Here is a 15427-nt window from a genome sequence, read left to right on the forward strand (position 1 = left end):
AGTTGTTATTGACTCCAGCATCTTTCCAATTATAGATGCAAAGCTAACTGTCCTATTGATCCTTGCCTTCTGTCTTCCTTTCTAAGGTAGTTACATGAGCTGTTTTCCAACCTACTGGTACCCTCCTTCCTGGAACTTAAGAGTTTTTCAAAACTTTCAAACAATGGGTCCACCTGCTCTGTAGTGGCATATGAAACTCTGCATATTAACAAACACAACTGTGCCACGGTCATCAACCACTGAATATAATGGTTCTAATCATTTGCTCCATTCTTTCTCTCCTTCAACCACAATAGAGAAGTTATAAAGCAAACTGCTTGATAACTGCGTCAGCATGTAGTCTGAGTTCAAACTTTGAGCGAGTCTGCCAATTACATTTCTGTGCTACAGTGCTGCCCTCTACACAGTACAACACCAACCCCTACTTTCCATGCTCTACACAGCAACCGAGCAAGGCTGAATGCTAAGTTCCTCACCACTATAATTTGAACAATTTGTACTCACATCTTTGTTACCATCTCTGCTCCAGTCATAGTGCGTGTGACAGTATCTGAAATCCGAGAATAAGACTGTTAAATTAAAATCAGCTCAAAATTAATTTTCTGAAGTGGGCGAAACTTGATAGAACTTGGCAAGAATACTGAGAAATCAAGCCAACAGATATTTTTCAACATCACCAGTTCTGCACATGAATGTTTCAATAGACAGCCGATAAAACATACAAGCTCCTCTACCTCTGAGCAATTAGCAATATGAAAATAAACACTAAAAGGAACCATTTGTTGTCACCTTGATGCATACTAGGTGTTTTATTCATAAATTAATGTAGTCTGATCAAAGGACATGCAGACTGCAGTTGACACAAGAAACATTTGAAGAGCCTCTCCAAATCAGCAAATCATTGCAATCTCACCATGTTTGTTCTGATACAGAAAGCTTTCCAGGCAGTTCCTAATCCAGCCACATTTGTGGAGAATGTGATGTTTTGCATTGGTTTGTCAGATTACATCAGATTTTGGGGAATAAAACAAGTCTAAATTTTAGTCCCACCTCCACAACATCTCAGCAGCCTCTATCCGCAGCTCACCATCCTCAAACACACATGGACATATATTACTGTACAAGCTGAAGTCTGTGGAGAAAAGGATTAGTCGACTGATGCAGAGTCCCAACTTGAAACACTAACTATCCCTTTGCTATGTGGTACACTGAGTTCTTTCAGCAGATTATTTGCTCCAGAATCGTGTATCTGCACTCAGGTGTCTCCATCTAAACACATCCAAGCTTGTTCAATACTGGGTATTACATTTAATGTTTAAATCCAAGTATTACAGAACCAAAACTTACACAAATAAAAAAATGAGACATTAAACACTTAAAATCAGATCATATTGAAAGTCAAGGCATTTTAAATATCAATGTCTGAGAATATACTTACTCCTCCGCCATTTTAATATTTTTTAATACGTGCACGTAAATAAAAAGAGCTTGCTCGTGTAGACCCATTTGACCCATCAGCAGTGCTCGCTCTTCCAGCAATCCTAAAATGCAACCAGAATTGGAGTTATCAATCAGTTCTATTCCACTTTCTGCCTTGAAAGGCATAATTGCAAACCAAGGAGCAATGTGTTATGAAAGTGCCACAGCTCAACAGTATCACTTAATGTGTGCCAAAAGAAGCAATTGCTTGTCAATTTCGATAGCTGGCCACGGTTGAAGAACCGGCTGTGTTCTTAAAAGACAGCTGTGTTTGATTGCTGACGGAAGGTTACATGGAAATATAATTTTCTCCACACTATACAGCTTTCGTTCTGCTTGTCTATTTTCCAAAGTTACTTTTAAATGGTTTAGCTCCCAATCAAAATTGCTTTATAATTAATTCAGCCCACCTAATGCAAATAGTACTCCCTAATTCATCACTATCCAATTCAAGTTAAGGAAAATTGCATTATAGCTGTTTTACAACCTACCGGTACCCTCCTGAAACATTTTGAAAATTTATTCTACCTGTTGTTGAGGCTCCACCATGGATCCCACTTATTACTGTCAATCTGATAATGGCCCATTTATTCCAACTCTCGAGTGCTTTTACCTTGTGTACTGACCTTACGTAGCAGCTTGGTGAATACCATTCAAAATATCTCAATGTACGGCATGTACTACCATATGCATTTAAATGATAAATTCTCAAAGAATAGCAAATTTATCAAACACGATTTTCCTTTCATAAAACAACATTGAATCCGTTCAACTGTGTACCATTTTTTAAATGTTCTGCTATCACATCCTTTGATTATTTTCACAGTGGCCGATGCTCGACTAGCTGGCCTGTAATTTTCTGCTTTCTGTCTTCCTTCTTTCTTAAATAGTGTTGCGATGTTGCTGTTCAAATAACTGAAGCCTTACACTGCGATAAAGGTCCAAAGACTTTATTAACGTTACTGCATCGGTAAGTTCATGCTAGCACGTTTCTCTAATAATGTGGGAACCAGGCAGGGAGGGTTACTGTAAAGCTAGTGGGCGTAACTACAAAGTATGACATAACACGAGTTACACTGATCTACAAATAGTGTTGTGATATTACAATCTTCAGTGACGTCTCATGAATCCTACATTTCTTTATAGTGTAGGAGGCAGTCAATTCAGCCCATTAATGCTGGCTCTTACAGCAATCCCACAAGTCTTTTACTCGATTTGTTGTAAGTTATCCTTGTAGACTACACGTTTGAAATAATCCAAACCATTCCTTCTTGTCACAAGTACTTCAACATTTATTACACAAACTGATGCTTATATTGATGCCTGACAACATCAGTGTCGAATAAGAGTTTGGTTGATGATCAGACCATCGCGTTTTTGGGTTTCCAGCTTTAACGGAAATTTTGATCCACTTTGAATCGCATTTGTAAGGGGCACAATCAGAGCATTATGAAGCTATCAAACTGTTAAACTGTAACTATCAAAGAGCCATATTGTAATCTTAAAATTAAATTAAAACAACATGGAGGAACAAAACCAACCTTCTTAGCTGGCCAGACTAACTAAAATCAAGATACAACTTTAACTTGCATGCTTTCTCCATTCCTTGCCCTAATTGTAAAGAGGAGAAATGCTCGACGTACCAATGCCTGTACAAATCACAAATGAATGCAGTGTCACAGCACCTTTATCAATCAAAATCTAGCAGGATAGACTAAGGAGAGTCAGTGGATGTTATTTACTTGGATTTTCAGAAGGCTTTTGATAAAGTGTTGTATGTGAGGCTGCTAAACAGGATGACAGCCCATGGTATTAAGTAAATATACTAGCATGGATATAAGCTTGGCTGTATGGCAGAAGGCAAATAATGGGAATAAAGGGAGACTTTTCTGGTTGGCTGCCAGTGACTAGTGGTGTTTCGCAGGAATCAGTGTTCGGTCTATGACTCTTCATGTCGTTTATTAATGATTTGCATGATGGAATTGATGGGTTGGTGGCAGAGTTTGCAGGTGATACAAAGATAGCTGGAGGGCCGGGTAGAGTACAGGAAACAGGGAGTCTGCAGAGGACTTGTAAAGGTTGGGAGAGTGGGTAAAGAAGTGGCAGATAGAATATACGTAGTTGAGTGTGTGATCATGCACTTTGGAAGTAGGAATAAAGGCTTAGACTATTTTCTAAATGGTGAGAGGATTCAGAAATAGAATGCGTAAAGGGACGGGAGAGTTGGTGCAGGATCTCCAATAGGTAAATTTGCAAGTTGAATCGATAGTAAGGAAGGCAAATGCAATGTCAGCATTCATTTTGAGATGACTATAATATAGAAGTAGGGATATGATGCTGAGGCTTTATAAATCACTGGACAGGCCGCATTTGGAATATGCTGAGCAGTTTGTGCCCTATGTCTGAGCAGGAATTTGCTGGTGTTAGAGAGGGTCCAGAGGAGACTTACAAGAAGTTACCATTTAGAACTGAGATGAGGAAAAACATTTTCACCCGGAGTTATGAATCTGTGGAATTCTCTGCCACAGAAGGCAGTGGAGGCCAATTCACTGGATGTTTTCAAGGAGAGTTAGATATAGCTCTTAGGGCTGACAGATCAAGGGATATGGGGAAAAGCAGGAGCAGGGTACTGATTTTGAATGATCAGCTATGACATTGAATGGCGGTGCTTGCTCGAAGGGCCGAAAGTCCTACACCTGCACCTATTTTCTATGTTTCTATGAAAAGTTGGTAATTTGGTAATCATTGCTTTTCAACTTTGAAAGGTTTGCAACCACAAAAGGGGATTCTTATCATTAATAAACAGACTAGGATTTTTAAACCTGATGCTTTTCTCATTTCAACTATTGGTCAATAAAGCAGTAAACAGGAAGTTTATGGAAAAAAAACCCCAAATCATGCAAAAGCCAAACAAAGAGTTTCACTGTATTTTGGTACACGTAACAATTAGAAAACCAATACAAAATACATAAATGGTAGATTAAACTGGCAACACTATTTCTGATAAAAAATGTAAAGAAAGTGAACATCGATTTGAACTGTTTAAAGCTTTTTAGCATTATCCACCATGTTAAAACTTTTGGGAAAAGTTATTATTTGGCAGATTACTTTCTTTAACCGGGTAAAATTCTGAGAACCACAAACAGCCATCTACACAACCATTAAACACCAAAAGGTGCATTTTATACTAGATATGTGATTACTCACCATCAAATGGGAAGTCACTGATGAGCTTGCTGGGCTGATAATGTGATGAGATATCCAAAAATGCCAATAGCTTGTTTCTATATTCTCCCAACTCCCCTTCTTCCTTTCCAGCAGGAACAGGGATCTCATCTGCAAAAAACAACCCAACTCAACACGATTATAATCCATTTGTTATAAACACGCATGTTATTAGAGAAAGGAAACAAGCAATTCAGGGTGTTCCAAAGCACTTTACAGCAATAAAATATCTTGTAATATAGGAAATGTGGCATCCAATTTGGGCAAATAAAGCTCCCTCAACCACCCAGATAATTTATTTTTATAATTCTGCTTGCACAATAAATATTAGGAATAAGGATTAATTGCCTTGTTCTCCTTTGAAATAAAGTAATGGAATAATTTGGGATTGAGTGGGAAAGATAGATCAGCCATGATTGAATGACTGAGTAGACTTGATAGCCCAAATGGCCTAATTCTACCTACAACTTATGAACATATGCCAAGTATGATCTCTGATCTTGGCACTGTTGAATACACAGCTTATGAGATGTTTTAAAATTAAACTGTGTTATATTGCAAACGGCTATTTGAAATAAATAGAATATTTAAATATCACCCGTCATAAATATTTACATAACTCAGCTAATGGCAATTGCCCTAAAGAGTGGTAAATATTGGCTGTCTTAATGTTAGAGACATGCAGCATGGAAACAGGGACTTCAGGTCTCCAGTCCATCTCGACCATCAACCATCCATATATTATCCCCATTAAACAAAAAAAAAAATTCTCTCCACGATTCTTCCCAGATTCTACCACTCACCTGCACACAGGAGGCAATTTAGAGGCCAATTAACCTACTATCCCGCTCATCTTTGGAATGTGGGAGAAAACTAGAACATCCAGAAGAAACCAATGCAGTCACCTGGAGATTCCAAACAGCACTTGAGGTTGGGATTGAAACCTGATCACCAATGCTGTGAGCCAACAGTTCTACTAGCTAGACTGTTGCACCACACTCTGTATTGAAGATAACTTTCTTCATATATCCTCTCACTTTCAAAAATCTCATAACTGCACATCCAGGTTAGAGGTTATAGGAGGAAAGATACAAGAGAAAAAAGGAAACCAACAAGAAAAAGGGAAACCAACAAGAAGTCAAATGATGCAAAATTCACTTCCCAGTGTTACATTATTCACTTTCCACTTAAAATGTAACCTGGTATAATTTTCTTTGAAAGGAAGAAGGACAATGTGACAACTTAATATTCTTGCTATTGGTTAAAGCATCTGTGGAAGATGAATGTTTAGTTCTACCTCCCACAATATTAAGGTACAGTGTTAATGCAGAATGGCTGGGAGTCATATTTATGTGATAAGATGCACCAAGTTGGGAGCAATGGAGGTCAGTGCAACATCACCACAATGGTGATCAGTGAAATTCTTCAAGGAAGTCCTTTAATGAAAGAAGGGGTGAAAAATTGGCAACATAAACCAAATCATTTTGTTCACAACTGAGGAAAAAGCATTGTTCTCCAGCAGAGATCCTCTGCAGACCTGGTCCTTACCCTCAGGTAGAGAGTTCAGGTAGTCCTTCATGAGGGCTTGTACTTTTTCACGGTACAATTGGATCAGGCAGTTGTGGAAGACTGACCCCGTTTCATCCCAGGTATAAATGATGTGTTCCTTGGAAAGAAGATAAACAAAATAATCACAAAGACCTAACATAGCAATTGATTGGTAAGAGGGCATTGATGAACTGCAGCTCAGGTCCAAAGTGATGACATACAGCCAATTCTCACTGTATCAGTTTACGCAAAGAATTATAGTGAAATGTAGTTTCTGGATGAGATTTATGAGTCGTTAATAAATACAGGCGAGGTGCCGAAAGACTGGAGGGTGAATGTTGTACCTCTATTCAAAAAGGGCTGCAAGGAAAAGGCTGGGAATGACAGGCCAGTGAACTTAACATCTGTGGTCAGAAAGTTACCAGAAAGTATGCTGAGGTATAGGATATGCGTACATTTAGATGGACAAGGGCTGATTAGGGATAGTCAACATGGTTTTATACGTGGGAGGTTGTGTCTCACAAATTTGATTGTTTTTTGAGCATGTGACCAAAAACGTCGATGAAGGCAGAGCTGTGGACGTTGTATACATGGATTCCAGTCAGGCATGGTTCCGCATGGCAGGCTGCTCTGGAAGGTTAGATTCCATGCATTACAAAGAGAAATAGCTGAATGAATAGAAAATTGTCTCTTTATCATCTATATCAATGATTTGGATACAAACTTACATGGCATGATTAGCAAGTTTGCAGATGACACAAAAATGAGTGATATTGTAGTAGATAGTGAAGATGGTTGTCAAAAATTGCAGCAGGATCTTGATCGGTTGGGCAGGTGGGCTGAGGAATGGTTGATGGAATTTAATACAGAGAAATGTGAGGTGTTGCATTTTCAGAGCACCAACATGGGCAGGATTTACACAGTGGATGGTAGGGCTCTGGGGAGCAGAGGGATCTAGGAGTACAGGTACATAGTTTGTTGAAAGTGGCTTCACACGTACAGTAGATAGGGCAGTCAAAAAGGCTTTTGGAACATTGGCCATCAGTCAGATTGTTGAGTATAGAAATTGGGAGGTTATGTTGCAGTTGGAAAATAGTTGGTGAGGCTGCATTTAGATTATTGTGTTCAGTTTTGGGCACATTATAGAAAAGATGTTGTCAAGCTGGAAAGGGTGCAGACAAGATTTATGAGGATGTTGCTAGGACTCGAGGGCCTGAGCTATATGGAGAGATTGAGCAGACTGTTCCTTGGAGCATAGGAGGATGAGGGGTGATCTTATGGAGGTGTACAAAAACATGAAAGGAATAGATCGAGTAGAAGCACAGTCTATTGCCCAGAATAGGGGAATCGAGAACCAGAGGACACAGGTTTAAGGTATTGTCGTAACTTTTAAGAAACATTAGGAAGGTACATGGAAAAGAGAGGTTTTGACGGATACGAGGCAAACGCAGGCAGGTGGGACTGGTGTAGATGGGACATGTTGGCCGGTGTGGGATAGTTGGGCCAAAGGACCTATTTCCATGCTGTAAGACTCCATGACTAGGAAATACTGAAATGTTACGTCACAGAAATCAAACCTGAGAGCACCTTCACAGAAGTTGTAATCCTTTCTATGTTTGTTTTAAATTAAACACAAGCTGCGTTCATTAAGGAAAAAAAGCTTAAAGAGGCTGCAGAAGAAAGATAACAGAATAAACTTCAATTTGGTAATGAGGAGCAGTGAAGCAGAACATGTGGTGGACGGCATGGCCAGGAGGGGAGCCATTAATTAGGTTTACATCAGGTTGCCATTAATTAGGTTTACATCAGGTTCGTGCAATTATCCAGTGCTTTAATCCCAAAGCAAAACTCTACAGATGTTAGAACTCTGAAATAAAACAAAACCCTGCAAATATTCAGCAAGTTAGATAGCCTAGGAAGAGAGAAACAGTGTTGACATTTCAATTAATGTTCTTTCATCAGAACAGTGAAAAAGTTATATAAAATGTTTCAACTTGCAGAGAAGGGAGGCAGGAAAAGATAAACACATAGAACAAATATCAGTCCAGCACACGAACAGACCCTTTGACCCATGATTCCTGTACCAAACAGATATGCCAAACTAATTCCTTCTGCCTGCACACGATACATATCCCTCCATTCCCTGCATATCCTTGCGACTATCTAAAAACCTTATAAACGCTCTATTGTAGCTGATTCCATTACTACCCCTGGCATCATCTTCCAGGCACTGACCACTATGTCTACAAAAAACTGCACATTTCCTTTAAACATTCCCACTCTCATCTTAAAACTATGCCCTCAAGTATTTGGCATCTTCAGGCTGGGAAAATGATCTGACTGTCTATCCTATCCATGCCTCTCATAACTTTATAAAATTCCATCAGGACTCCCCTCAGCCTCTGGATTCCAGAGAAAACAATCCAACCTCTCTTTATCGCATACCTTTTAATCAATGGTAAATCCTTTCTGCACCCTCACCAAAATTGTACACAATATTGCAAATGCAGCGTAAACAAAGTGTTATAAAGTTGCAACACGACACCCTGACCCTTATATTCAATGCCAAAACCAACAAAGACAAATGTACTATACACCTTTGTTTAGCCACTACATCTATTTGCGTTGCCACTATCAGAGAGCCAAGTACATGGACCCCAATGTCCCTCTGTACCTCAATGCTGTTAAAGATTCTGCCATTTACTGTATACTTTTCCTGTTTTGTTTGACCTCCCAAAATGCAACACCTCGCACTTGCCCAGATTAAACTCAGTCTAGCATTTCTCCACCCATAACTGTAGCTCATCTACATTTTACTGTATCCTTTGACAGCCACCTTCATTGCCGCAATTCCACCACATTTTGTTTTGTCTGCAAATTTACTAACCAATCCATCTACATATTCATCCACTTAATTTATGATCTCTGCAATAGATTGAGAACAGGAGAGATTAAATGACACAAATGGAGCAAGATATAAGGTTGTAAAAGCATCTGTAGATAGAAAAAGGTAAGTAGGTCTGGTGCTGATGTAAGTAAGGCTTCATTGGAACATTGTAAGAGGCTGAAGGTAGATATAGTGCAAGTAGCATGTAGACTTGGAGAGACAGACAAATAGTTATGGGTCACCTTTGCACATTTTACAAAGTGCTTTGCACTTTGCAATGCAATGCAGATGTGCAATCTGCAATTAGTTTCTCTGTTGCAGAGAAAATATTTTGAGCATGAATGTAGCATATTAAATTGAAGGTAGTGCACAAAAGGTGTTTCATCAAGTAAGTGTTTATGTTGCCTTGTTTGATCGGGAGATCTAAAAGGGCAGATGTGGTATTTGCTGCAAAAAATGTCAATGGAAGGGAAACTAGCATTGATGGATACAAGAGGGTGAACCAGAATGTACCAGAGATTGCGAAAATGGGTGTCACTAAACCTGCAGTAAACACATATTTATTTAAATCTACAATAAAGGGATACATTCTTTGTAGAGTAAAGGCAGTTTTGTAATCTTCACACAAAGATTTTGACCAAACATAATGTCGTAATACACCGTGAGGAGCCAATGGCTCCGCAAATGAACCTTTATGTTTTAAACAAAAGAGGATGTTAGCCAATGGAGATGTGAGGCAGGCAGTCAGGTATTCATTGAAATTTAACTCTCACCTTTGAACCCATATCTTTGGTTGCCAAAAATGTATAGAAATAAAAGAACTTCAGCTTGAATTCTCCAAATGCCTTTACAAATGTATAAGCTCATAATTTTGCTACTGCGAAACACGTTGGTTGGAGGCCACTCTTCGGTGCTATTTTGAAGAGCAAGAGATATCCTGGCTTTCGGGCAAATCCTCATCTTCCAATCAACATCATTAATACAGCTTCACTGAGAGAGCCTGCTGTGCATGCTTTCAACATGACAATAATAACAATTGCTCCAAAGGTATTTACCTGGCTGCAAATTTATTTTTCTCAAAGTTATGGACCAATGCAGTGTAATTATTATATTTCCATCCCCATCAGTTGCTCCTCCACCCTTGTCTATGTGCATCACCTGGGCTGGGATGTGTGAGACCCAAGTGACATGTTTGTACAGGCTGTTTGTAAAGTGGACACATTACTTCAAGTGATGTTAATACCATCTCCAATTATGAACAGTCCTTACCAGATATGGAATAGCAAGGTCCTTGCAGCTTTCCTTCAGGAATTCCAATACTTTGTCCCTTGGTAGATTTTCCACTTCGGGGAGATCTTCTGTAAATACCTAAGTAAAAGGAGTCATGTAAACCAATTTATTGTATTCTTTGCTCAACTAATCTGGATACTTAAACTCTGAGTTACTCTGCTCCAAACAGACGTTGTTTTGTCACGCCACACTGTGATGAAGTCCCAACACTTTATCACAGTGCCACTTCTAAATAGCACCCGCTCACCATTAAACTATCAACCAATGTCAAATAACATTAACAAATACATGTATAAAAGCAGATGGCAGAAATCAATGGGAAGTTATTGTAATTATCAGGGCCGGCCTTAGGAGGTGCGGGGCCCAATTGGGAACAATTTTGGTGAGCCCCAGGTTCCCACCCAAGATCTGTAGAATCATAGAAATATAATTAAAATCTATTATAGACTTTATATCTCTATGGTAGAATGGAAAGTAATCAAAATGTGCGTTTAAAAAGTGCATGCGACTTAACGGACCAAACAGATCTAAGCTACATTTTAATATAAAATTGCATACATGTAAGCTTACAAGTAACAAACAAAATGTGTAGGTCACCTCTGAAAAGCACATACAGGTGCACAAACATTTTTCCGAAAGCCTTGGGACCAGACACTTCTCGGATTTCGGGATTTTTCGGTTTTACGAACGGAAGGTTTTTAGCGTAGATTTTAACATGTGGCTCAGTGGTAGAGTGCTCGGCTCGTGGCCGCAAGGTCGCGAGTTTGCGCCTCGATCCCGGCAGTTACCCGGTCAGGGCCGGCCTTTAGCCGATAGGACCTGTTTCTCCCAATTGGGCCCCGCGCCTAAGGGGGCCCCGCGCTAGAGTAATCAAATCAATTGGAGCAAAGATCTTATAGCGCGCAAGATGGTCCACTCTTGCGAAATACAATGAACTGACGCCTAGTCCGCACCGGAGCGGAACCTCCATCATTTTAGTAACCCCGACCCGACTTCAGTTATGCCTCTCGCAGCGTTGCGGGGGAACAGTTTAGGTGTTGTTAAATGTTTTAAATGTTTTTTTATCACTTCCTTTTTAAACAGCACATGCCTTGTACTTTTTAAACGGCACTTACTGCAGATGCTGATTAAACCGAAGACAGACACAAAAGGCTGGAGTAAATCAGCGGATCAGGCTGCATCTCTGATGAGGAATACGTTATAATAGGAGGAAATAGGTGATATTTCGGGTCGACTTTTTCAATAGCTGCCATGAGGGGAGAAGCGCCGGCACCAAGAGCGAGCGAAAGCGTGGGCAGACGGACGAAAGCAACGTTCATAGAGCGGCTTGGTAGACATTTCGGGTCGAGACCCTTCTTCAGACTGATAGTCAAGGGAAAGGGAAACGGGAGATCGGCATATCTTCCATTCACTTGTCCTTAGTACCGTCCATAGCTCTTGCTCCTCTTTCCCCTGAGTCAGTCAGAAGAGGGGTCTCGACCCGAAATGTCACCTACAAAGATCTTTGGTCACCTATTCCGACCTATGATCGTTGCTTTTGTCCGTTCAGTCCGCACGTTCGCTCGCTCTTAGTGCCGGTGTTTCTCCCCTCAGACTCCGCCAAACAAACACACACACACACACAGCATGTCCGGCAGATCCTTCCTCTCTCTTTTCCCTTCTCTCCCCTCCCTTTGCCGAAACCCTTCCTCAGACTGATAGGGGGGACTGATAGGGCAGTCTGAGGAAGGGTTTCGGCCCGAAGCGTTACCTATTTCCTTCGCTCCATAGATGCTGCTGCATCCGCGGAGTTTCTCCAGCATTTTTGTGAAGGGGAGGGGAGAGAAAGAAGGGATGGAGCGAATGAGAGAAGGGAAAAGAGAGAGAAAGGAGGGAGGGAAGGAGTGAAGGGAGAGAGAGGGCCGGTGGCAGGAGCGGATGCCTTGGTCCAGGCAGACGGGTGTGAGCTGAGGCCGATGTTTGTAAACGTTGCTCCAACCCCCGGCCCGGCCTTCCGTGTATTATTCACCGCGTCTCCCATGGGAGAGAGAGGAGTGGAGCCGGGGCTGCCGTGAGCGAATGACCCAACTCCCTCTCTCCCCCTCCCCGTCTACCCCTTTCTTCCCCCTCCACTCTCTCTCTGCCCCTCTCTCTCCCATCCACCCGGGGTAGATCTACCCGAGTCAAGAGTAGATTACTCTGGCGCGGGGCCCCCTTACTCGCGGGGCCCAATTGGGAGCAATCGGTCCAATCGGCTTAAGGCCGGCCCTGGTAATTATAGTTAAAAAAATTGTTATTAAACAACTAAGAAACAAAACTAAGCCTATTCCAAACATCTACCTTTAATCCATCTTCAGGACATGCTTTGAGGACCCAGAGAGAAAATTCAAAAATAATATTCAAGTTTTCTTTCCCTGCAAAGAAACACAATAGAAAGCAGGTTCAAGAAATGTCCTCTACAATATATACAGTGCATAAATAAACTGTAACAAGTTAAAATGAATCAAATTTCAAATGTAAAAACTCCAAAAGGCTACCCAAATGATAATATTCTCAAAACCCTTCCCTTCAGCTTCAATATACAAAAGTCTAATTATTGGCACAGATTAAGTACTAATATCGACATAATTTGAACAGAAGTGCTCGTCAATAGCAAGTTTCAAAACTCAATCTCTGCATTCAATGTGTGCATAGATATACTATTCAGAAGTTACTAGCTCAGGGTGAGCAGCAGTTTCCTTCTTTATTGCCCACAATTGGAACCTGAAAACTACAGCTGGACAGCTCACCCAAGGGCATTCATTCACATCACAGTTATTTAATTATTTTCTTCATGAGGTTATTGAGATAGAAAATATGCAGGGTATCAGCTATGCACATAACTATTACTAACCCAGTCTTTGCAGGTATTGCACAGTTCGCTCATGTCCTTTCAATGGTGAATTGGCTTTTTTTGCCTGATCTAGCAAGACTTGCAAAGCTGCAAGGAAACCACAACAGTACATGAAACATTATTCAATAACAAGGAAATGAGTGGTAGACACAGCTAGAATGGAAAATACAACCACAACACAACTTTTGAAATGTATGACAATGTGCCATACACCAGTCTTTTATTCATGAATACAAAGTGAAAAGGGTGATCCCATTGTGCTGTTTCATCTGATTAGACTATTCAACAGCATTCTTAGAGAGAAACTATTTCCTCTTCTGTTAAATTACCTCAAAACTGATTCCAGAGAACATTGTTTCACGCAAATGCAAGACAAAGCAAATGAGAATGGGTCAATTAAAAAAGTTTCAAAACTGACTTGAAGCTCAGTTTGGCATGGTGAATTGGATTTATAGAACCAAGTCAAATAGCTTTCTTTTTCTTATTGACAGGATGTGCATGGATGGCAAGGTCAGGATTTATTGTCATTCCAAATCATTCTCAAGAAAGGGGGAGTGAGTTCACTTGTTTGAGATGTATATATACAAATGATATGTATGAAAATATAGATTGCCAGAGTAGTGGATTGTGAGGAAAGTTATCAAAGGAAATTTGGGCAGAAATGATAAGAGTTTAATCTGGGCAAGTGTGATGGGTTCCATTTTGGAAGATCAAATGCAAGAGGAGAGCATACAGTTAGTAACAGGACCCTTAGTGTTGGTGTACAGTAGAATCTTGTGGTGAAAGTCCATAGTTCTTTGAAAGTGGCAATGCAAGTGGATAGAGTGGTAAAGAAGTAGTAAGATTTGTTTGCCTTCATCGGTTGGGGCATTGAATACAAGAGGGAGAAAGTCTTGTTGCAGCTGCGTAAAACATTGCTGAGGCTACATTTGGAGTATTGTGTGCCGTGATGGTTACCACACTATAGGAAGGATGTGAAGGTTTGGAGAAGATGCAGAAGAAATTCAACAGGATGTTTCCCAGATTAAAGAATATTAAATTTAAGGAGAGGTTGGACAGACTTAGATAGTTTTGTCTGGAATGTCGGAGGTTGAAGGACAACCTGATAGTAGATAAAATTATGATAGACAATGATTGAATAAGTAGTCAAGGTCTTTATTCCCAGAATGGAAATGTCAAATACAAGCTTTATGGTGTGAGAGGGAAAGTTTAAAGGAGATTTATAAGGACAGTTCTTTTTTGCCTGGGATAGTAGTGGAAGCAGATATAACAATGTTTGGGAGACATTTAGACAGGCACATGAACGGGCAAGAAATAGACAATTATAGACCATGAGCAGGCAAATGGGATTAGTTCAGATTGGCATCATGGCGAGCACAGGCATTGTGGGCTGAAGATCCTATTCATGTGCTGTATACTGTAATAATTGCAGTTCCTATGGTAAAGGTACGTCCAAAGTGTTAATGGGTAAGGAATTATAAAATTTAGATCCAGAAACATGCGGGGATCATTGGGCGGCGCGGACTCGGTGGGCCCAAGGGCCTGTTTCCGCACTGTATCTCTAAACTAAACTAAATAATGAAGAACTGCTAAAATAATTTCGAAGATAGAATGGTTTGCAACTTAGCAGAAACCTCCGGATGGTGGTATCCCCGTGTCTTTGTTCATCGTGGTGGAGGTAACAAGCTTTAGAGATGCTATTAAAGTAGTTTTGTTAAGTTTTGTAGATGGTGCACACAACAGCGAAAGAACACCAAGCTTGAAGGATTGAATACTTAGGTAGATGGATGGAGTGCTGATCAAGCATGCTGCCTTGACCTAAAAGGCATTGAGCATTCCAAATGCTGATGGATGTACATTCATCCAGACAATTGGAAAGTATTCTATAAAATACCTGTGTCTGGCCGATGATGGATGGGCTTTGGGGTATAAGCAAACAAGTCATCTAGTCTCGGATCTGCTTTTGTAGCCATGGTATTTATGTAGCTAGTCTATTGAGCTTTTGGTCAGTAGTGACCCACACGATGTTCACAGAGGGGGATGATAATGTCACTGAACATCACAGATATGCAGCTTGACTCTCTCACGTTGAAGAAAACCATGAATCGTCACAGTTTACTTCCTAC

At 40.4% G+C, this 15427-nt stretch overlaps 1 protein-coding gene across 1 annotated transcript in view; it reads right to left on the reverse strand.

The window, feature by feature from the left end:
• Positions 1 to 15427, reverse strand: part of vps39 (VPS39 subunit of HOPS complex) — an 83294-nt gene that overhangs the window by 15656 nt on the left and 52211 nt on the right. The window contains exons 15-21 of the mRNA XM_055640929.1: positions 13302 to 13388; positions 12749 to 12822; positions 10409 to 10507; positions 6253 to 6370; positions 4687 to 4815; positions 1439 to 1541; positions 505 to 550 (exon numbers count right to left, since the gene is read on the reverse strand). Of these exons, the coding sequence (XP_055496904.1) occupies positions 505 to 550; positions 1439 to 1541; positions 4687 to 4815; positions 6253 to 6370; positions 10409 to 10507; positions 12749 to 12822; positions 13302 to 13388 (656 nt within the window). The remainder of the gene's footprint in view (positions 1 to 504; positions 551 to 1438; positions 1542 to 4686; positions 4816 to 6252; positions 6371 to 10408; positions 10508 to 12748; positions 12823 to 13301; positions 13389 to 15427) is intronic.

This window comes from Leucoraja erinacea, chromosome 9, assembly GCF_028641065.1.
Source record: "Leucoraja erinacea ecotype New England chromosome 9, Leri_hhj_1, whole genome shotgun sequence".
NCBI lineage: Eukaryota > Metazoa > Chordata > Chondrichthyes > Rajiformes > Rajidae > Leucoraja > Leucoraja erinaceus.